The sequence below is a fragment of the Mustelus asterias genome, chromosome 3 (genome assembly GCF_964213995.1).
Source record: "Mustelus asterias chromosome 3, sMusAst1.hap1.1, whole genome shotgun sequence".
NCBI classification, from domain to species: domain Eukaryota; kingdom Metazoa; phylum Chordata; class Chondrichthyes; order Carcharhiniformes; family Triakidae; genus Mustelus; species Mustelus asterias.
The window spans coordinates 74,510,784-74,532,462 of NC_135803.1; the positions used below are offsets into that span (position 1 = coordinate 74,510,784).

General features: G+C 43.6%; 2 protein-coding genes across 3 annotated transcripts in view; one reads left to right on the top strand and one right to left on the bottom strand.

The window, feature by feature from the left end:
• The window catches only part of dzip1l (DAZ interacting zinc finger protein 1-like), a 123,910-nt gene that overhangs the window by 79,673 nt on the left and 22,558 nt on the right, over positions 1-21,679 (top strand). The window lies entirely within an intron of this gene.
• On the bottom strand, positions 1,816-21,422 carry LOC144491429 (claudin-18-like). Its single transcript, XM_078209241.1, has 5 exons — positions 21,150-21,422; positions 7,504-7,668; positions 5,954-6,059; positions 4,829-4,939; positions 1,816-2,609 (listed from the first exon to the last, which is right to left on the bottom strand). Exons 1-5 carry the CDS (start codon positions 21,367-21,369, stop codon positions 2,417-2,419), a joined length of 795 nt encoding a protein of 264 aa, XP_078065367.1. The 5' UTR covers positions 21,370-21,422; the 3' UTR covers positions 1,816-2,416.

Consider the following 21,679-nt stretch of genomic DNA (forward strand, 5'->3'; position numbering starts at 1 on the left):
TGAAACCAGTGACTGAGGCCAATAAACACAAGGTATAAAAGTACGGTCTTTCCATTGTGCATTTTGCATCACCTTCCGAAACATTGGGCCTGATTTTCGCTACCTAAATAACCTGACTCAGTGGACCTGCTTTGGTTTAAAGGGCCCAGTTAAATGCACTTTTTGCTCTGGGGAGTCAGGGGTGGGATAGAGTTGGGCCCACTGAGCCCAGAAGAAGCTTGTGGGCAGCCATGCAGGTTTAGAAGGCTCGACTCTGTTATCAAAGAATCATAGATGATAGATGTTCTCTGAGACTTTGTCCCAGTTTTTTTTTCAAAGCTGTTAGGTCATCTATCTTTCACCCCTTCCATCTCTTCACTCCCCATGCCACCTCCCATGCCTGTTCCATGCCAGCTCATGAACCCCCTCCCCACCCACCCCATGCCAATTCATCCCACCTCCATAGCCAGTCTCCTAGTATTCACCATGGGCAGACCTGAGAAGTCACATGGAGATGAAAAGAAACTCAACAATTCATGAAACTCATTCAAAGATTTTAAATCTTCTCTGCTTTCTATCTCCTATAAAAACAAACTGTTGTTCAGAAGCAACTGATCCTTTAATAACCTCTTTACATATTCAATAAAATCATAAACTAGAACCCTCTGCTGAGATAATTATTTTTGGAACTCAGCCATGCATTCATAATAACATAATAGTACCCTTGTGAAATGTCAGCAAAGGATTCTATTGAAATTGCAGGATGGTAAATTTTATTCTAATCTACACCAGATGGCCTGCAAATCAAAACAATCTAGCAGACAATGGTTTTTAACTCACTGACAGTTTAAGTCTGTTGTTTTTCCAAGTTTAAAAAACAGGAGATTTAAACAAATTTTGGATCTTGACCATCAAGTAGACCTTATCTGTCCTTCAAGAGTGTTTAGTCTGCTATATCAATTCATGACCCCCACAGTTTGTATTAATGCCTTGGGGGGAAAAGCCAAAATGAGATCTGTTTCAATTCAGCACTAATATCACATGATCCTATTGTGTTCCGGTTTCCCTCCTGTGTGAATCATGCCTTGCCCCCTTCACCTGACGGGCAAAAGATGGGTCTGTTGGAACTGGGGGCAGGACTTCCACATCCAGGTACCACCTGACATTGTTAAAGGCCTCTGGAATTTTCCAGAAATCTGGCCAACATTCATTGTTTCTTCTGATAATATGCCTCACACATTTATGCGGAATATTTATGCATAATAAAAAAACGTCCATCTAACAGTTTAAAAAAAGACTACAAAATGTGTACATCCTACTGAACCTCAGGGGTGAGATTGTGAAATGTTCCTAATTTGTGACTCTGTTGCAATGAAATTAAGAAATAAACAATTAAGAAATAAAACATCAATCCTTGTGCTAATTACGGTCCAATAATTCCAGCCCTTTTGGTAAGCCCGTTCCCACCTAAATGCCCTTCAACATGTTCCTTACCCCTCATCTTTGAGGAACATCATTCTGTTGTTCCTTGAACCCATTTATTCTGCTTGTCTCACTGGTCACTGAGACCACATTCCATATCCTTCGAGTGTGAGACCTCTGTCTAATTACCTTCCATATTACTTTCCATATACCTTCCATGGGCGGCACGGTAGCACAGTGGTTAGCACTGTTGCTTCACAGCTCCAGGGACCTGGGTTCGATTCCCGGCTTGGGTCACTGCCTGTGTGGACTTTGCACATTCTCCTCGTGTCTGCGTGGGTTTCCTCCGGGTGCTCCGGTTTTCTCCCACAGTCCAAAGATGTGCAGGTTAGGTTGATTGGCCATGCTAAATTGCCCCTTAGTGTCCTGAGATGCGTAGGTTAGAGGGATTAGCAGGTAAATGTGTAGGGATATGGGGGTAGGGCCTGGGTGGGAGTGTGGTTGGTGCAGACTCGATGGGCCATATGGCCTCTTTCTGCACTGTAGGGTTTCTATGATTCTATATCCTGGTGTTTGTGGAAGTATTTGAGTGGTTTAGGGGTATTTCTATGTCTTGTCAGGGGGGATATGAGTGAGTATGTTGGTTAGCGCTGGATTCAAAACCGGCCTGGTGTCCATGGGGTAAAAGTTTACTTCAGTATAAGGAACAAAATGGTGGCAGTGTGTTTGTCAGAACGGTTTACACCCCAACCAATTTTTCATTATCCACTTTGAGCCTCCACTGAGGTTGGATTTGAATGTCATGCGTAGTCACCGTAGTAACGGGCTATCACCTTTAATCAATTGATCGCATCTTCTAAAATTCTGACTGATCATCCTTGTTAGCATCTAAACTACAAGAGTAACTGGCTGGAATGGGAGCTGTGCAAATGTGTCCCCGAATAATATTTAAGAAATGGAATCCTGGCAGCATTTCAGAATCTCACCCTAAGGTTCCCCGATAAAACCAGCAAGTTTACACATAATCGTATTTCCCGCGTCTGGAATCCTCGTTGGTGCTTCGGTTGTACGCGGATCTTTTCGATTCAACATCTTCAGGATAGTTCTTCCTGACGTGGGTCATTTCTGTGTCGTAGTGTGTGTTGGCTTTGTAGCCTGTCTTGTAGCCAGTCCCACGACTTGGGACCTTGTAGATGGTAGAATTGTACCTACACACAAAAAGATGACCTGTATTAAGTACAGCTACTTCTGGTCTTTGCTTCTCTGGAAGCTCCGAGTATCGTTAAATCTAAAAGCCAATCTCACTTATGTTCTCATTTTCTAAAAATGTGTTTCATCCCTTCCAGTTTACTGTATCCTCTCCTACCACCTCCACACTTAGGCAGCCATTCACCCTGTATATTCTTTCATGGGGTAAGGCATCAGAGCTGACCTCGTTCCTGTAACCAGTGTCAGTGCGGCTCCCAGCGGCAGTCTCAGTGCTGTCAACAGTGTAGCCCAATGGTGTTGAGGCTGATTCGAGCACCCCAAATGCCACTTTATCTGTGGTCAGCTGATTAAGGGATTGAACTTGGAATTTTTCTGCTAATTGATGTGGTTCCCATCCTCTCCAGTTTGTGTGAATGATCCGTGTCGTGTGTTAGTAACTGTATCTACTGACATTAATCTAGCTCCCTCACATTGTCACTCAGTAACCCCTCTCCCCTAGCACCCTGTGTTACTGACTGTACCTCTACTGATGTTAATCCAGCTCCCTCACAATGTCACTCAGTAACCCCTCTCCCCCAGCACCCTGTGTTACTGACTGTATCTCTACTGATGTTAATCCAGCTCCCTCACAATGTCACTAAGGAACCTCTGTCCCCCAGCACCCTGAATACTCACTGTATCTCTACTGATGTCAATCCAGCTCCCTCACACTGTCACTCAGTAACCCCTCTCCTCCAGCACCCTGTGTTACTGACTGTATCTCTACTGATGTTAATCCAGCTCCCTCACAATGTCACTAAGGAACCTCTGTCCCCCAGCACCCTGTGTTACTGACTGTATCTCTCCTGATGTTAATCCAGCTCCCTCTCACTGTCACTCAGTAACCCCTCTCCCCCAGCACCCTTTTATACTATATAAATTTCTGTGAAGACATTGTTCTGCATCTTAGCTGCCAAGTGTATCTCTGACCTTATTAAGCTGGTTCTGATATGCTCTTGGGCACAGTATCTTCCCACAGTGAGTTCTCACAAAAAACATTATCAATGAAACCGTTCAGACAATGTTGTAGAGAAAATGGCCATAAGGAAAGCAATGGGATCATTGTTGAATGTCACGGTGCTGCTATTTCTGTTTACTCTTATTGTTGAATTTTGTTAAGAGATGTAGGGCAAAGGGGTGTGTGTGCGGAGTTAAGTCACAGATCAGCCGTGATCTCAGTGAATAGCAGAACAGGATTGAAGAGCTAAATATGTAGAAAACTTTAAGGAAAGGACCAAGATACTTGCAGCAGAATACCATCAGGGTTCTAAAGAGGAAGGTGGAAGATTGCAAGGATCTTGGATTTTAAAAGCCAGTAAACTGTAGGAGGAAGAGGAGACATGTGGAGTTCCAACATTTTGGAGTTGCACCCTTTTTATTCTTTCATGATTTGTGGGGGTCACTGGCTAGACCAGCATTTGGTGCCATCCTTAAATGTCCTTGAGATGGTGGTGAGCTGCCTTCTTGAACCACTGCAGTCCATGGTGTAGGTACACTCACAGTGCTGTTAGGGAGGGAGTTCCAGGACTTTGATACAGCGATAGTGAAGGAATGGTGATATATTTCCAAGTCAGGATGGTAAGTGACTTTGGGGAACTTGGCGATGTTCCCATGTCCCTGTTGCCCTTCGCTGGTAGAGGTCTCAGGTTTGGAAGGTGCTACAGAAGGAGGCTTGGGAAATTGCCACAGTGGATCTTGTAGATGGTGCACTATTGCCACTGTGCATGGTTGGTGGAGGGAATGAATGTTTATGATGCCATGTCAAGTGGGCTGTGTTTGTTATGTGTTAACAGAGTAAGGATGTGGGGGCAACACATTTGAACTCAGAAGAAATATACGAGGAACGCTATCAATGATATTGTGCATTTGAAAATAAATCTTACTGCATCTTAGTGATATTTCCCCTGCCCTCAACAGAACAAACTGAGAAAAGAAAATTGAAACAATGAACGAGAGAACATGGGATACGAAAGGTTAGCGATCTTTTTTGGGTCTCTGTGCTGCAAATACTCCACTCAGAACATTTCCAGAAAGTCACAAAAACCTTGAGCCAGAATGAGTGGAGACTAGAAAAGCTCATGTTCCAAATGTTGTAGATTCAAGTGATTGACATTGAATAACCATTGATTTTTTTCCTCTCCATAATTTATCATCTTATTCTGAACACTCAGTTACTTACCGAGTGTCCTCCGGTACCATTCCCCTGCACGCAATGCACATCACTATCCCGCCAATAACTAGCAGGCCTCCAGACACCCAGCCCACAAACAAAGCAGCGCCAAACGTGTACCTGTGGGGAAGGACAACCTCGTTAGTCCAAAAAGTATCGCCATGTCATAGAATCGTACAATGGTTACAGCATTTGTGTCCAAGCTGGCCCTCTCTGCAAGAGTGCCTCAACTAGTTCCCCTTCCTTCCACCACCACCCCCCTACCCCACCTTCCTTTCCAATAGAATCCCTACAGTGCAGAAGGAGTCTGCACTGACCCTCCGTAAGAGCACTCTACCTAGGCCCACTCCCCTGTCTTATCCCCGTAACCTCACGCATTGATCATGGTCAATCCACCTAACTGGCACATCTTTGGAAGCTAAAGGGCAATTTAGCATGGCCAAACCACCGAACCGGCACATCTTTGGACTATGGGAGGAACACAGTAAGAAGTTTAACAACACCAGGTTAAAGTCCAAAAGGTTTATTTGGTAGCAAAAGCCACACAAGCTTTTGGAGTTCCAAGCCCCTTCTTCAGGTGAGTGGGAATCCACACTATGGGAGGAAACCAGAGCACCCGGAGGAAATCCACGCAGACATGGGGAGAATGTGCAAACTCCACACAGACAGACACCCGAGGCTGGAATTGAACTCGGGTCCCTGGTGCTGTGAGGCACATTGAATCAATATTTGGAGTTTTGTTTGAGTAGCCTGAGGGAGTTGGGGAGAAATGTCACAACTTTATGTCCATGACCTTTGGTTACTTTTCTCAGGACCCATAGTAGAGGGGCTGAATCTGTAACAGCACAAATTGTAAACGACCCATTGTGGGGGGAAGCAAATGGCCTTTACACAATTCATGCGTTTTATTGTTATGGAATATTGAGACAGTGACATTGTGGTAATATCCTACTGGAACCCGCCTGTTAAGTTTGCCAACAAGAGTAATCAGGTTTCATCGACCGTGGAGCATTTTGGGTTTGAAAGGTGTTCTACAAATGTAGGTTCTTCCCTTTCTCAAATCCAGGGAAAAACCATGAAAACTATCGTCACGCAAAGAGTTTCCAGTTCTTGAGCTGTATCTTTGAGCCTTACCTCTGCTGAACTGATCCCTGAGCCCCAAGAATCGACACGTTCATCTGCCAGAAGTCTGTCACCAACATGTTTCCGTAGATTGATACTCCAGCTATGCAACAAACCCCTATCCAGGTTTAAACAAAAATGTGTTAGTCGAAGGACAGCAGAACTAAGCCTTTATAAATCATTTGTGAAGCCTCAGTTGGAGTATTGTCTCCCTTTCTGGGCACCACATTCAAGGAAGGATGTCAAGGCCACGGAGAGGAAGGAGATTTACCAGAATGGTACCCACGATGAGGGGGCTTCAGTTCTGTGGAGAGACCAGACCTGTTCTCCTTAGAGCAGAGAAGGTTGAGGGGAGACTAAATAAAGATGTTCAAAATCAAAACTGATCCAAGTGAGATTTTTCTTTTCTGGGGAGCTACTTTTGTAAGTGATAATTTCCCCAGTGAATAGGACATTTACCTATTTCAGTCAGCTGCTGTGAGCTCCAAGTGCAGTCTGGTCAGGTACAGTTACAGTCAGCTCCCTCTACAGTGTTCGAGCAATGGCCTGCTATCTATCAGAGGCGCACATCTGACAATGTCACACACACCAGAGCCAATGTGACTGCTCTTAGTATGATCATTGACTAGACCTGTGTTAGGGAAAGATTTGTGCTGCAGACCAGCACCCGTCAGTAGAAGGGGGACTCTTGTTAAGAAACCTAATACAGCATTCTGCGTCCCTTAAGTTTCCCATATTCATTACTGACATCAACCATTTTAATTTGTTCTCACATGTACATCACAGAATCTCCATCCGCTGCTCAGTGCAATACTGGAAAGAGAGCACGATAGCAGCGCTATGTGGGGGCGGAGTGGGGGATATGTTGTGGCGTGACTTCTATTGATTTTTTTCCCCCCCCCTGTTGAACAGTCGTTGGTCATCAAGGTTCTCGGTGTCTTTCGATCATGCTGAGAGGTCGAGGAGAAAGCCTGGAATGCACTGGCTATATCCTGGACAACATGGGCAAGGAGTAGATACTCCAGTCCAACACTAGATGGGCATTGGTCTGACTGAAATATTAGAGTACCGCACAGCGTGCTGCCTGGATGGCCTAGGTGGTGAAAGCATTTGTCACGAGGAGCCGTAATGCCCCAGACAGGCTCAGTTACCAGGCGCAAAGCTCCAGCTGGAGGGCTGGACTATAGGAGAGAGGAACCCCATTACTGATTGTAAGTCACTGCTGTCTCCATTGCCAGAGAGCTGCATTGTGTGGTTTGGAGTAGGATTGGATGCAGCTATGATGCCCTCCACAGTTGAATACCCCACCACCGCTCGATGTTAGCTGACGATCCCTGTGTGACTGAACCCCATCAACCCCCAGAGAAATAGGAATGCACACATCTTTGAACTGGTAGAAAGAGAACTAGGTTTACTGACTCACTGAGGGGATTAAAGCTGGAAAGATTGATTTACTCATTGTCCACAACCGGTGTAGGATATGGAGGATGAGGAATAGTGTCTGCTCTCAATTTCCCAATACATGGTGAAGGCTTTCCCTCCCTCCTGATAGGGTGCTGTACCTGCAACGATGAACAGGACTCCGGATGTGAGCGTTAAGTTGGCCTTTGCACCATCATCCATGGCTCCAACTCGAATGCACTTGAGGGCCAGGATGGAGACACCTGAACCGATCAACGAGAGCACGATGGCGACGATCATCAGTGCACGGACGGCCTGGAACATGGCTGTTGGCAAGAAATACAGACGTTAGTGTACCTACCAAATACAGTGTCTTTCAAACACTCCCCTTCGGCCTTTCGCTGGGTCTCGTGATGGCTTACCTGGCGGAAGTGAGAGTGCAGCAAAACAGCCAATCAGTGCAATTCAGCGGACGAAGGAATCGTGGGGAGGCGAAATTGGACATAGGAGGGAATGCAGATCACAATTCCTGTGCATCCTGTCACATGTCTGATAGTAAAAGTGATTGAATATGGGACAGGGTGTATAACGGGATGCTGATGCGACCCCACCCATTTTGTACTCATGCCCAATTCCAATTTCATCCCTCTGGTCTCTGAAATGATAGTGAGTAAATGCACCGCCCTTGTGCATTGGTGTTTTGTTCAGTTCAGGGTGAACCCAGGTTCACTGCACGGCCAGTGACGGGTCTCAGTACGCAGGTCAGATTGGCTGCTCTCATTCCAGAGGTCAAAGGTAGTGATGTCGTGGGAACGCCACTCCCTCCATGTTCCCTTTCAAATCACACATTATCCTGCCTTGGACCCTATCGTGTCATTTCCTCCTGTCGCTGGATCAAGATCCTGGAATTCTCCAGCACTTAGGGGTAACATTGATGTAAGAATGCAGCAGCTTTGGACAGACAGTAAGTGCAGCTGTATCTGCAATGCCTGTATCCCAGGAATGAATGAAACCCATATAGTACACTCTATTATTGTGTATTATAGAGCAGGAATTGTGTGACTACCTGGTGTTTCTGTGATACAAAAGCAGTTTCTGGTGAGAGGTCAGCATGTCTATGGTCTGGTGTATCATCCGTTATAACCAGAGGTGATTTATTTAGGTCAGACTCAAAGTTGGCAAAGGATTTCATCATGTCATCAAAGCATAGACAGAGGTCAGAAGGCAGTTCAGAAACGCATCCTGCTTGCCAACCACGGACCCTGGTGAAAGATGATGTCAGCGTGATGCAATGGCGGCGCACTCGCCTCTGATTCAGAAGGTTTTGAAATGTTGAGCATGGCCAAAATCAGCAAAATTGGCATAATGTGCTATCTCCTGACCAAAGGATGGCACCTTGGGTAATGCAGCATTGCCTCGTTGCTGCACCGCAGTATCAGCCTCGATTTAAGGAGCAGCTCCTGACCTTGACAGCCCAAACCCACAAAATGAGTTTCATTTTTTAAACTTGTAATGAACCTTGTACATGTGAGAAAGTATTATTCAATTAACAGCTTGTGTTAAAAAGTTGTCTCTTGTTTTTCATTATTATTGCCATTTGCATTGTGGCATCTAAGATATTGCATTTTTGACTAAATTTTAAAAAGTGGCTGTTCTTATTAAAGTTGCTGAAGCCTGACCTGGATACTGTCCTGCAATGTAATCCAGTCTTTGGATTCAGAGACAAGAGAACTATCAAAAGACACATTGTGAAAGGGTGGCTTACTGTTTAGGGTCATTCTGCAGGATTCCTATTGATGTAGCAGGCCTATTGCAAAGATTGGGAATGCTGCACTGCCCGAGATGCCCTCTCTGGAAGAGGGGACAGAAGGAAGAAAGGATGCTATTTGGACACGTGACTGAGGAGTTCCTTTATAAATGATTCCCATGTTTCTTTAAATTCCCTCCCCCAGTTTGTTTGGTTATTTTCTAGCAATGTTGGAGTAGCATCTCACCAGGCAAGGGAAACATATCTTTAAATTTACAGCAGTGAGGGTTAATCTGCACAATTACACAAAACGTAATAGATCTCTCAATATTTTAGTTCATTTTAAAAATGCTTAAAGAATCCAGAAGTTCCTCAAGAAATGTCAATGAACAATTAATTTGGACACCTTTCATGAAGAGTGAGTGAATTACATTCTTCATTGCTCTAAACATCTCCCACATATTTCCCACTTTCCTTATATTAAAGAAGTCTTTTGAACTATATTTTCTTTCATTTGTCTGCTCTTCTCCGAACTCTGACCTTTGCCAGGGGTACAGTTCAGCAATTACAGGAAGCTCCCCCCAAAGCATTCTTCCATGCGTAAGACTCGACAGTAAACGATGGTGGATAGCTTGCTGAGGAAGCTAGCACAACCGAGCCCAACCTTGTCTGCTTACGTGGTCCTCAAACATAGTCTTTGAAAAGATAAGGGCATCAGATACCTGGGGAATATCGCCACCTGCAAGTTCCCCTCCAAGCCACTCACCATCCTGACTTGGAAATATATCACTGTTCCTTCACTGTCGTTGGGTCAAAATCCTGGAACTCCCTCCCTAACAGCACTGTAGGTGCATCTACACCACAGGGACTGCAGTGGTCTAAGATGTCAGCTCACCACCACCTTCTAAAGGACAATTAGGGATGAGCAATTAGGCCTAGCCAGTGACACCTATGTTGCATGGAGGAATATATAAAAAAATCTTTTCAGATGGAGTTACTGAGTTGCAAACAGGTAAGGGATTTAGGCTAATCTTTTTCTCTTGATCAGGAACGCTGTGCCATTTGTAATGGCCCTTCCCCCACTGACTGAGACAAGTAAAGGAATCACATGGATTCAGCTTATTCCTTCTGCTCACTGTGGTATCATTGGGCTGTTCAAAGGGAACCAGTTGAAATGCTAAGGCACGTTTTGGGGATCATTCTTTCTAATCACAGTTGGAGAGTTTAGAGGTGCAACCCAAACCCAACCGTGGAATTTGAATCATAGAATTGAAGGTCAGTCAAAAAGTATAGGTCATGTCATTTTCTGCGGTGGTCCAGGTTTTGAGAGTGAAAACTGGCTTTGACTGTTGTGTTGTTCAGTGGTTTAATTTTCATTGCAAATGGCCAGAGACAAAATCAGGCTCGTGTGAACATTTGCTAATTTACAGCATGAGGCTGACAAGAAGTAGGGCTAATGTTGTGGGATATTTCTCTGTTGCTGTCTCTCTCACTCTGTACAATCCATTATCAAACATGATGCCCTCACTCAGCTGAGTCTGTGACACAAATTCGCTTTGTTATTCTCTCTTTTTCTGGACGTGTATCAAAATTATAACTTGACTCCATCCCTGCACTGGAGTTTGTATATGTTTTATTCACTTTAAGGGAGATTTCAAACAGAAATGAATATTTGTAAAGCTGCCAGACTTGAGGAAAGTTGATGTGTGGATTACAACAACAGCTTGCATTAATGCAGCACCTTTAATGTAGCAAAATGTTCCAAGGGCCCTTTGTAGGAGTGTAGTCCGACAAACACTTAAACCCAGCTAAAGAAGGAGATAGTGAGACAAATGACCAAAAGCTGGATCAAAGAGGTGGGTTTTAAGGCATGCCTTAAAGGGAGGCGGTTCAGAGAGGCAGAGGAGTTTAGGAAGTGAATTATAGAGCTTGGGGCCTAATTGCTCAAGGTACAGTGGCCTATGATAGAGTGCAGCATGGGGAAGGGTGTTATATCTGAGGCGTTTGCGTGTCAGCCTCATGCAATCCCCCCGCCCCCCCCCGGCAAACTCATGCTCCGGTACATCATTGTAATTATCATCACTCACGTCCTCAAATGGCCTCAGTGCTTCCGGCCTCTCTCATTTTCTCCAGTCCTTCAACACAATTCAGATCATTCATTCTTTCAGTTTTGTTCTGCTGGATCCTCCACCATCCCCTCACTCTGTTCCACAATTAGTGGATGAGCCTTCAGCTGTTAGTCCCACCTCCACAACCCTCCCCCTAAGCCTTGATTTCCTTTTTGCCTCCCTACTTCCTGCCCCAACTCAAAACGTCTCATCATCATTAATTTCTTTGTTCATGGTCTTGGGCAGCTCGGTTCATTTCTCTGAAATAAAAGCAGAGTACCGCGGATGCTGGAAGTCTGAAATAGAAACAGAAAATTCTGAAGAGACTCAGCAGATTTGGCAGCAATTGTTGAGCGAGAAAGAGTTAACGTTTCGAGTTTGCATGTGTCGTGGAATCATAGAAACCCTACAGTGCACAAGGAGGCCATTCGGCCCATTGGGTCTGCAGCGAATCTGACAACGCATCTTATCCAGGCTCTCTCCCCACCCTATCCCCATAACCTTGTGCATTTCCCATGGCTAATCCATCTAACCTACGCATCTTGGGACATTAAGGGGCAATTTAGCATAGCCAATCCACTTAACCCACACATCTTTGCAGAAACCAGGGTACCTGGAGATAACCAATGCAGACATGGGGAGAATGTGCAAACTCCACATACATAGTTCTGAAGACTGTGGAGGAACAGAGAGATCTTGGGGTCCATATCCACAGATCTCTAAAGGTTGCCACTCAAGTGGATAGAGCTGTGAAGAAGGCCTATAGTGTGTTAGCTTTTATTAACAGGGGGTTGGAGTTTAAGAGCCGTGGGGTTATGCTGCAACTGTACAGGACCTTGGTGAGACCACATTTGGAATATTGTGTGCAGTTCTGGTCACCTCACTATAAGAAGGATGTGGAAGCGTTGGAAAGAGTGCAGAGGAGATTTACCAGGATGCTGCCTGGTTTGGAGGGTAGGTCTTATGAGGAAAGGTTGAGGGAGCTCGGGCTGTTCTCTCTGGAGCAGAGGAGGCTGAGGGGAGACTTAATAGAGGTTTATAAAATGATGAAGGGGATAGATAGAGTGGACGTTCAAAGACTATTTCCTCGGGTGGATGGAGCTATTACAAGGGGGCATAACTATAGGGTTCATGGTGGGAGATATAGGAAGGATATCAGAGGTAGGTTCTTTACGCAGAGAGTGGTTGGGGTGTGGAATGGACTGCCTGCAGTGATGGTGGAATCAGACACTTTAGGAACATTTAAGCGGTTATTGGATAGGCACATGGAGCACACCAGGATGATAGGGAGTGGGATAGCTTGATCTTGGTTTCAGATAAAGCTCGGCACAACATCGTGGGCCGAAGGGCCTGTTCTGTGCTGTACTGTTCTATGTTCTATAGTCACCCAGGTCCCTGTCGCTGTGAGGCAGCAGTCCTAACTACACTGCCACCATGTCATGGTCAAGACGTGAAAGAAAAATAAATCTATTCATCAGCTGGCTTATTTTATCAAGTTTCTTTTTGGTGCTTTTCATAATGAAATCATGGAAACCCTACAGTACAGAAAGAGGCCATTTGGCCTATCGAGTCTGCACCGACCACAATCCCACCCAGGCCCTACCCCCATATCCCTACATATTTTATCCGCTAATCCCTCTAACCCTACGCATCCCAGGACACTAAGGGGCAATTTTAGCATGGCCAATTGACCTAACCCGCACATTTTTGGACTGTGGGAGGAAACCAGAGCACCCGGAGGAAACCCACGCAGACACGAGGAGAATGTGCAAACTCCACACAGTGACCCAAGCCGGGAATTGAACTCAGGTCCCTGGAGCTGTGAAGCAGCAATGCTAACCACTGTGCTACCGTGCCGGACAATGGCTAAGCTGAGCTGAGCTGACAAGATGTCTCCAACTGGTCACTTGACACCTTCATCAGTTTCAAAGTAACAGTGGGCCCACAGACAATCCGTCAGCTCCAGCCAACTTCAAATAAAGGCAAGCCTCGAATCCTCTCCCTTTTTCCTTATCTCCCATTTATGGTGTGGGTGAATGTTATGAAGCCCCTCGTACGTGTGTGTGTGTGTGTGTGTGTGTGTGTGTGTGTGTGTGTGTGTGTGTGTGTGTGTAAAAATAAACCAACCCTCTTTATTTGATCTTACCTCGAGTTTGCTGTGCAAGATATTAATAGAGAATTGGTACATTCCAAATTTAAGGGTTGGGCACAATATGGCACCATTCATGTAGGGGAAATCAGAATAAAAAAACATCTTTCTGTTTATGAATGGGTAGAGAGTGGGGAATCAAGGCAGTTTATATTGGCCTTCCCACCCCTCCAGCATTTTCTGTTTTTATTTCGTTTCATTTCTCTCCTGCTCCCAGTCGTCACCCTGCCCCCTCTCCGACACTGCAAGTGTTTTATTTATCATGTGCAGGGCTGTGTCAATATAAGTTCCTTTATCTGGGTTACAAAGAATGCCCAAGGTCAACTGAAGCCTTATGTATGCTCAAGGATCTGCTGCTGATGTTGACCATGTGAAGCCCTCATTTTCTTAACGATACTTTGGTAAACACTTGCACTGGTGAAACTCAAACAGTGCTTCCATTTTAGTCAAGGTGTATGTTCTGGCATTAGTAAAGTTTGTTGTGGTGTCAGGAAGAGATGTCACAGGATTAGAGGGGTGTACCACTAGCTTAACCATGTGTGTCACAGCATTAGTAGGTTTGCATAGTATTTATAGGATTAATAGCATTATTGGGCATTGTTACAGTTATTGGAGGGAATTTGAAGTTGCAACAAGGAAATGGGCCATACTGCACAGCAGGTCATTGTCGCTTTTTACGCTTCACATAAACAATTAATTCTGATCACACTTGCCCACTTTGTTCCTGGTGCCTGCCTGGAAGTGAATTCCATAACCTCTCAACACTCTATGGCGATTATGGTTGGCTAGTGTTATGGATTTGATCAGCAATCCTGACCCTATTACACATTGTGAAACTGAAATCAATATGTTTGGATGACTTCTGGGCTGGCAACAAACAGATTGACCACAAAAGCTGTGGAACTGTTGTTAAACACCCAACTGATTCACTAATGCCTTTCAAGAAAGGAAACTTGTCATCCTTATACAGTGTAGCTAACGTATGCAGTTAACTGTTAAATCCCTCAAGGCACCTGGGATAGGCAATAAATACAGCTTTGCCAGCGTTTGTCCACATTCTAGAATAGTTATCTAAGTATCTCCTGCCTGCTGTTGTACATGTGTTAGGTTTAATCTTTGCTTGACTCCTCAAACGAAGTCATTTCTGTCTTGAAGGAAGTGCCACAACATTAGTGATTTGTGTCAATCTTTTAATAATGTTTGGCAGGATGTAACGAGTGGTGTGCCACAGGGATCAGTGCTGGGGCCTCAGTTCTTTCCAATTCATATAAATGACTTGGATGAAGTGACCCATTGTATGGTTGTTAAATTTGCTGATGACACAAAAATAGGTAAGAAAGTAAATTCTGAAGAGGACATAAGGAGGCTACAAAAGGACATAGATAGTGGGCAATGATCTGGGAAAATGTGAAATTGTCCATTTGGCATGATGAACAAAAAAAGCATATTATCTAAATAGTGAGTGATTGCAGAGTTCTGAGATGCAGAAGGACCTGGGTGTCTTAGTGCATGAATCGCAAAAGGTTAGTGTGCAGGTGCAGCAAGTAATTAGGAATGCGAATAGAATGTTAGCGTTTAAGTGAGGGGAATGGGATATAAGAGTCGGGAGGTTATGCTTTAGTTATTATAGGGCATTGGTGAGACCACATCTGGAGTATCGTGTACAGTAATGGTCTCCTCAAAAGGTGCTCTTTGAATATCTTTAAGGCGGGAATAGATGTACTCTTGATGAGCAAGGGCGGAAAGGTTATTGGGGGTGGTCAGGAAGTTAAGGTAAAATTAGATCAGCCACGATCTTATTGAATGGTGGAGCAGGCTTGAGGGGCTGAGTGGCCTACTCCTCCTAATTTGTTTGTATGTTGTAGCATTAGTTGAGTTTTGCCGTATTAGCAGGATTGTCACAGATTTACTGCTTTGCCTCAGTGATGTAGTTGTCACAGTGTTAACAAATTTGTCACAGTGTCAGGACATGTCACAGAATTTGAGTCATATTGGGCTCAAAATGTTAAATCTGTTTCTCTCTCCACAGATGCTATCAGACCTGCTGCGTTTTTCCATCATTTTCTGTTTTATTCTCATGGTTTAGGTTTGCCATGGCATTATTGGGTTTTGTTGCAGTATTGGCAAGGCGCCTTATTCTGTCAATAAGTAGTAGTGAGTTTGATAAATTAACTGCACTTCAGCAGGATGTTTGTTTCTAGTCACTCGGGCAAAAAGGAAGATAGAACAAAGAGTTGGGGTAATTCTTGTTTGACCTTAAAAGTGTCTGTAAATCATATAATCTCTGACGACTCCAATCAAAAAGACCATGTTGACCTTTGCCATTGAGCTGATGATACCGCAGTAAGCGCTGCGTTGGAAATGGATCTCCAGGGAATTGTTGATGTATTTACTGAAGCGTTTGAGAAGATGGGACTTATGCTCAACGTTCAACAGATTAAAGTCCTGCAGCAGCTCCAAATGCACACATCCAGCCCGTTGATTAGGATTCAAGATGAGTGTTTGGAAAATGTGGGACACTTCCTGTACCTTGGAAGTTATCTTTCACAGAAAGCTGACATTGATGAAGAAATCCAGCATTGCGTGAAATCTGATGATGCAGACTTTGACTATCTGAGGAAGCAAGTGTTTGCCGATCGCAACATTAAAATTGAACCAGTTATGCTCTGCCATGTGTTTATGATCCCTTCCTTATTGGTCAGGGCTGAAACATGGACAATGTATAGGAAACGCCTCAAGGCACTGGAGTCATCCAATCAATGCTGCCTGCAGAAGATCTTGCATAATGAGTGGGAGGACATTGACATCAGTGTCCTCTCACAAGCATCGAGGCTTTGATCATCCACTACCATCAATATCGTTGGGTTGGTCCTATATTTCAGACGTCAGATACCAGTCTCCCAAAGCAGCTGGTCTCCTTCCAGCTCAGCCAGGGCAGATGCACCAGAGGAGGACAGAAGAAACACTTCAAAGATGTGCTTAAAGCAATGTGAATGCAACACTACATCAATGCTGGGAGACCATCGCCTTGGACTGAACCAACAGGCAGCAGAGTTGGTGGGAAGCATTGCTGCATTTGGAGACCCAACGGCGACAAAATGAAGAGGAAAAGCCAACACGGTGAAAGAACCTGAACTGATAACACGTGACCAGACACCCCATGAGATGACAAATGCCCTACGTGGCATAAAGTCTGCGGATTTTAAATTGGCCTCATCAGCCATCTTTGGAAGTTAATCATCTTCACCAGTGAGGGATAGCCAATAAATAATAGTGCGCTGTCTTATCCCTGTAGAATGCTCTTCCTTTACCTGTCACTTAAATTTACGTTGTTGTACTTCTAGTAGGGGTAGGTGAAGGCACACAAAAAAACCCTTAAATGCAACTTAATGCTAAAGCTGGGCGTGCAAAATACTTGGAAGGCACAAAAATATAGGTGTACTTAAATAAGGCTTGTGGTATTCACAATAAAATGTACCTATTCAGCAAACATTAAGCTCAATTCTTTTCCTCATAAATATCATATCTGTATAAGAAAACAGCTTCAATATGAACAGTTAAGAATGTTTGTTGTCTTTGTCAGGCACTATTTAACCCAGCTTGACAAGGTGATGACTTGCTGGAACCTTGGACATTTCTGGGGTTTAATTTTCTTTCTCTAAGTTGTCCATCGGTTTCAATTTCCATAATCTCAAATCCTTACATCTCATTTTAAAATTTGCAATAATTCTATAAACTTTATTTCACACAAAGGGCAGTGGAACTCTGGACCTCTTTTTCCCAAAAAACTGTTGAGGATCAATTGAAAGCCTCAAATCAGGGATGGATTGATAGATGTTTGTTAAGCGAGGATATTATGGAACTAGGGCAGTTAAGATCCAGATCGGCTTGCTGCCACTGCTACCAGGTTGTCCACCACTGATGGTGGTGTAGTGGTATTGTCACTGAATTAGTAATTCACAGGCATAGGCTGTGACTCAAGGGGTGTGGTTTCAAATCCCACCATGGCAACTGGTGGAATTTGAATTCAATTAATAACCTGAAAAAGATACCTGCTGAGTCCTAATTGATGGTTAAATCAGGCAGCCTCATGCTCATATTTAAAGCAGGTGTGTCAGACTTCCAGCTGCATTCAGCAGGGAGCAACTGGGGAGCTGGCTGTGTTCAGGTGTATGGTGTAAATAAAGTAACTTGGTGACGGGACTTTCGCCTCCGTCGAGTTATTACACAGGTGATCTGCAGTCACGGTGTGTCAATCTTGTCTGTCTTGCTCCATCCTCACACATCCACTCTAGCTCGTTTGCAACCACTCTGAGACGTTCAGTGTCCAACTATGCCGAGCTTGACCACACTTTCTGCTTCCCTCCACTTTCCCCTCTAGAGAGATCACTAGTGTTCAGCGCTGATCAAATGTCCCAAATACAGTCATTTCATTTTTATGGATGTCATATTATGAGAGTTCTTTTTACTTTTGCTATTTCAAGCAACCTGGTCTGTTAATGGAATTTTTAAGCATGTGTCTAAACATCCACATTTTAAAGGTCTCTTCCATAGATCTTTACTTATTGTCCTGATCTCTGAGGCAATGTGGAGAAAATGTAGCATCTTATGAGTTTTTCCTCATTGCAGACTTGTGTTTCCTTTGTTAGCACATTCTTCATCTTCATCATCAATTACTTCTGGCTATCCCAATCTTTCTTCTAACTTCTGAATCACATCCGCTGCATTGTTACCATTGTCTTAAATAGATAAACTTATCTACTTGTTCGTAGAAACATAGAAAATAGGCCCAGGAGTAGGCCATTCGGGCCTTGAAGCCTGCACCACCATTCAATATGATCATGGCTCATGACTATGTTCCAGTGTGACAACACCCACTTCAATCTTCACTCTAGTTTCTTCCCATGTATTTCTTCCGACTGCCGTTGTTTTTTGTGTTCATAATCAATATTCTAAACTTCTAGAGTTTACTTGATCCGTGATATTTTTGGGGCCTCTTCTAATTCTGCGAGTAGCGCTGTGCCATCAGTGTATCACAAGTTTGCTATGTTCTTGCCTCCAGTTTGTGCCCCTGGAAATGCATCTAATTTTCTGAATATTTACTCTGTGTACAGATTGAATAATTTTAGCAACAGTACTTAGCCTTGTCGTATTCATCTCTTCACTTGAAACATGTCTGCTTGTCCCTCTTCCAGTCTGATGCTCACTATTTGGTCCCAATATAGGCTCTGTATAAAGCTCACATCTTGACTGTCAATGTCACACTTCAGCAACACTTCTTTCAATGATTGAATGCTTTCCCATAGCCTATGAAGGATATCTGAATGTTCTTGTTTATTTCTAGATATTTATCAAAGATTGTTCTTAGGTTAAATATTCACTCTCTCGTTCCTACTCCAGGTCTAAATCTATATTGCATTTCAATTTCTGCTTCAGATGTGTTTATTTCTGTTAATGCTTTTAAAGATCACTGCAATGGCTGAGAAAGTGGAGACCAGCAAGGTGGGTGACATACCCAAGCACACAATCATGATGCTTAGTAAGACCATGCTGCCAGTCACCTGTGAAGAGTCTGGAATCTTGTGCAGTATAAATCCCGTAGTTAGTTGAGGAAAGTCAAAGTCGAAGAACAGAAGATAGAGAAGAGGTTGGGCCCCCTGCCACTGGGGTTGGGAAGGAGAAACCTTTGCCCAGTGGAGTAATCAACAGATTTATGACAAAGTTGACTAAACTCACAAGAGAGCTCAGCCTCTGAGCTCATCACATAAAGAAAGAGAAAACTTATTGGGAATAGGAACACGGAATAAGGACTTCATAGCAGGCAGGAAAGCCTGATATCCATGTACAGATAAGGGATAGATACTACATTGACTTATTTGGACTTGAGGGGCAAAATGTTTAGAATCTGGTCAGATGGGAGGTGAGGAACATAGGAATGGAATAGGAATCTGAGTAAATATAAGATACAAGATATAAAAGATCAGTTTAAGGTTACTGGCCAATCTCAAAAGAGTGATCATGATTAAATGTGAAGGAAAGCCTTTTGATTTGGTTGTCACACAAGTTTATATCCCGACACAAGATCGCAGTGAGCAGCAAATGGAGGCAATTTATGGTGATATACTGAAGTGTTTTGATCAAGTTAAGTAAACTCTTGTAATAACTGCAATGGGCAACTTAAAGGTTAAAATTTGCAAAGAACATCAGTAAGGCATGTCGGTTAATATGAGAGGTAAGAGACTGATACAGTTTTGACAAGAAAATGATGCAAAGGTGTACGGGTTATGTTGATTGGCCAATCTAAATTGCCCCTCAGTATCAGGGGGATTAGCAGGGTGTAAATACGTGGGGTCACGGGAATTGGGTCTGGGTGAGATTATTGTCGGGGCAGGCTCGATGGGCCAAATGGCCTTCTTCTACACTGTAAAGATTCTATGATTCTATTTGATCTTTTATCAGCCTAAAGGAAGACTGTACACTTTGGAAGTCCAGGTGATGTGTGTAGAAATCAAATATATCATGTGATGGTGATACAACATTTTAGAAATAGTACAAAGAACATTCATACGCATCTTGGCATGGATATAAATTCAGATCATTATCTCCTTGTGGCAAAGTTGAATCTGAAAATATCGAAAAATACAGATTAATTGAATGGTAGAGCAAACTCGAAGAGCCGAATGGCTTACTCCTGTTTCTCAGTTCTCTATATCTTGCTCACTCTTCAAGAATAGCAGTTTGCAAACAAAACGTACCATCTATAACCAACCAGGTCAAGAAAGAAGGCATATTTGTATTGTCTTTCACATTATCAGGATTTCTTAAACACTCTTCAGTTAATGAAATGCTTTTGAAGTGTAGTAGCTCTTGTGATGGAGAGTAACATGGTGTCTAATTTGCACACAGCAAGGTCCACAAAAGGCAATGAGACAAATAACCAGATAATCTATTTATTTTAGCAGTGTTGTTTGAGGTGTTGCTTAAATTTTTGGCCTGGACACTGGAAACCTCCCCTAAGATACCAATCTAGATTATGGACTCAAACCTGGGAGTGAGGCTCGAATCTATAACCTTCCAACTCAGGAGCCAGAGTGCTATTGCTGAGCCACAACTGATATCTCTACAACAGATGAGTTCAAAAAAGGCCATTTCACTCATCAAAACCGATTTCTTGGTACAGTAATCTGCCATCAAAACCCATTTCTTGTGCATAGCAACTTCCCCGTTGAAATCCATCCTTTGAGTAAATTTACACTCTTATTGCAGCCCATCCCTTAAGCACGTGAACACGCCCATCGATACTCATTTGACTAGTACATTAATTCCTCCATCGAAACCCACTCTGTGAATACAGTTAACCTCCCTTGAAGTCTATCTCTTCAAAAGTTAATGTTACCATTGAAGCCACCAGTATATCCTTCCAAGATATAAACTTTCCTATTAAATCCTATTACTCGATGTTGTTAATTTTTCCATCTTGGCACCTAATTTTGCTTTAAATAACTCTTAACATTTTTTCTTTAATATTTTGCCGAGCTGATTGTAGCAGACATTTATCGTGAAGCAGTTTTAACAAGAAACACCTACTAGAACAGTGCCATTTTGTCACAAAGGAGATTTTAAGGAACTTTTTTGTCTTGCAAACAATGCAATATATTCAAAGCTGTATTAATAATACGTGCAGGTGCACCACATTTACTGCAATATGGTTTGTTTTTGAAATGCTGTCATTGTTTTTCAGACAGACCCCTCTGTTTCATACCACCCCCCACTCCCGACAGTATTTGTCCACTTGTTCCCTACCTGGAAGCCCCAGGACCGTATAAAAGGGGCGACATTCCGTGAAGCCGGATGTCTGCTGCAGGCATGTTTTCCAAAGGCCCATGTATTTGTAAACCGAAGTCACCAGATCCCGGCCCAAGTCCTGCGTGCTCCACATGTTCAAAGCAGTGGCAACGATGGTCCCGGCAAAGCCTAGAGCAGAGATGCTGAAGCCCAGGCACTGGCACATTGTGGTAGCCATCGTTGTTACAGCGAGCAAACGCAACACGTCTGAACAGTTGGTCCGTTGTCGATCAAATGACCTGGTTCCCTGCGCTCCCTACAGATGTAACCTGTGTGACTGTGGTACTTGTCAGCATCGAATCAGTGAGTCACCTATTTGTTTAAATTGTTTTCATTAGATAGACGGTGAAACCTAGACCAATTCTTGTGATCTTATGTTACTTGGAAAATCCAGCTACTTTCCTCTCCTGCTCGCTTAGTCTTTTGTGGGCGAAACTATGATAAATTATTGAAAGATTGTGCGTCAGTTATGACTCCTCCAAGCCGGA

Excerpts from the sequence above, each read along its gene's own strand:
- LOC144491429 (XM_078209241.1), bottom strand. The coding sequence starts at position 21,369 with ATGGCTACCACAATGTGCCAGTGCCTGGGCTTCAGCATCTCTGCTCTA. Across the intron at positions 6,060-7,503 it reads AGTCCTGTTCATCGTTGCAG|GGGTTTGTTGCATAGCTGGA; the intron begins GTACAGCACCCT and ends AAACCTGGATAG. Across the intron at positions 2,610-4,828 it reads ATGGTACCGGAGGACACTCG|GTACAATTCTACCATCTACA; the intron begins GTAAGTAACTGA and ends TTTTGTGTGTAG.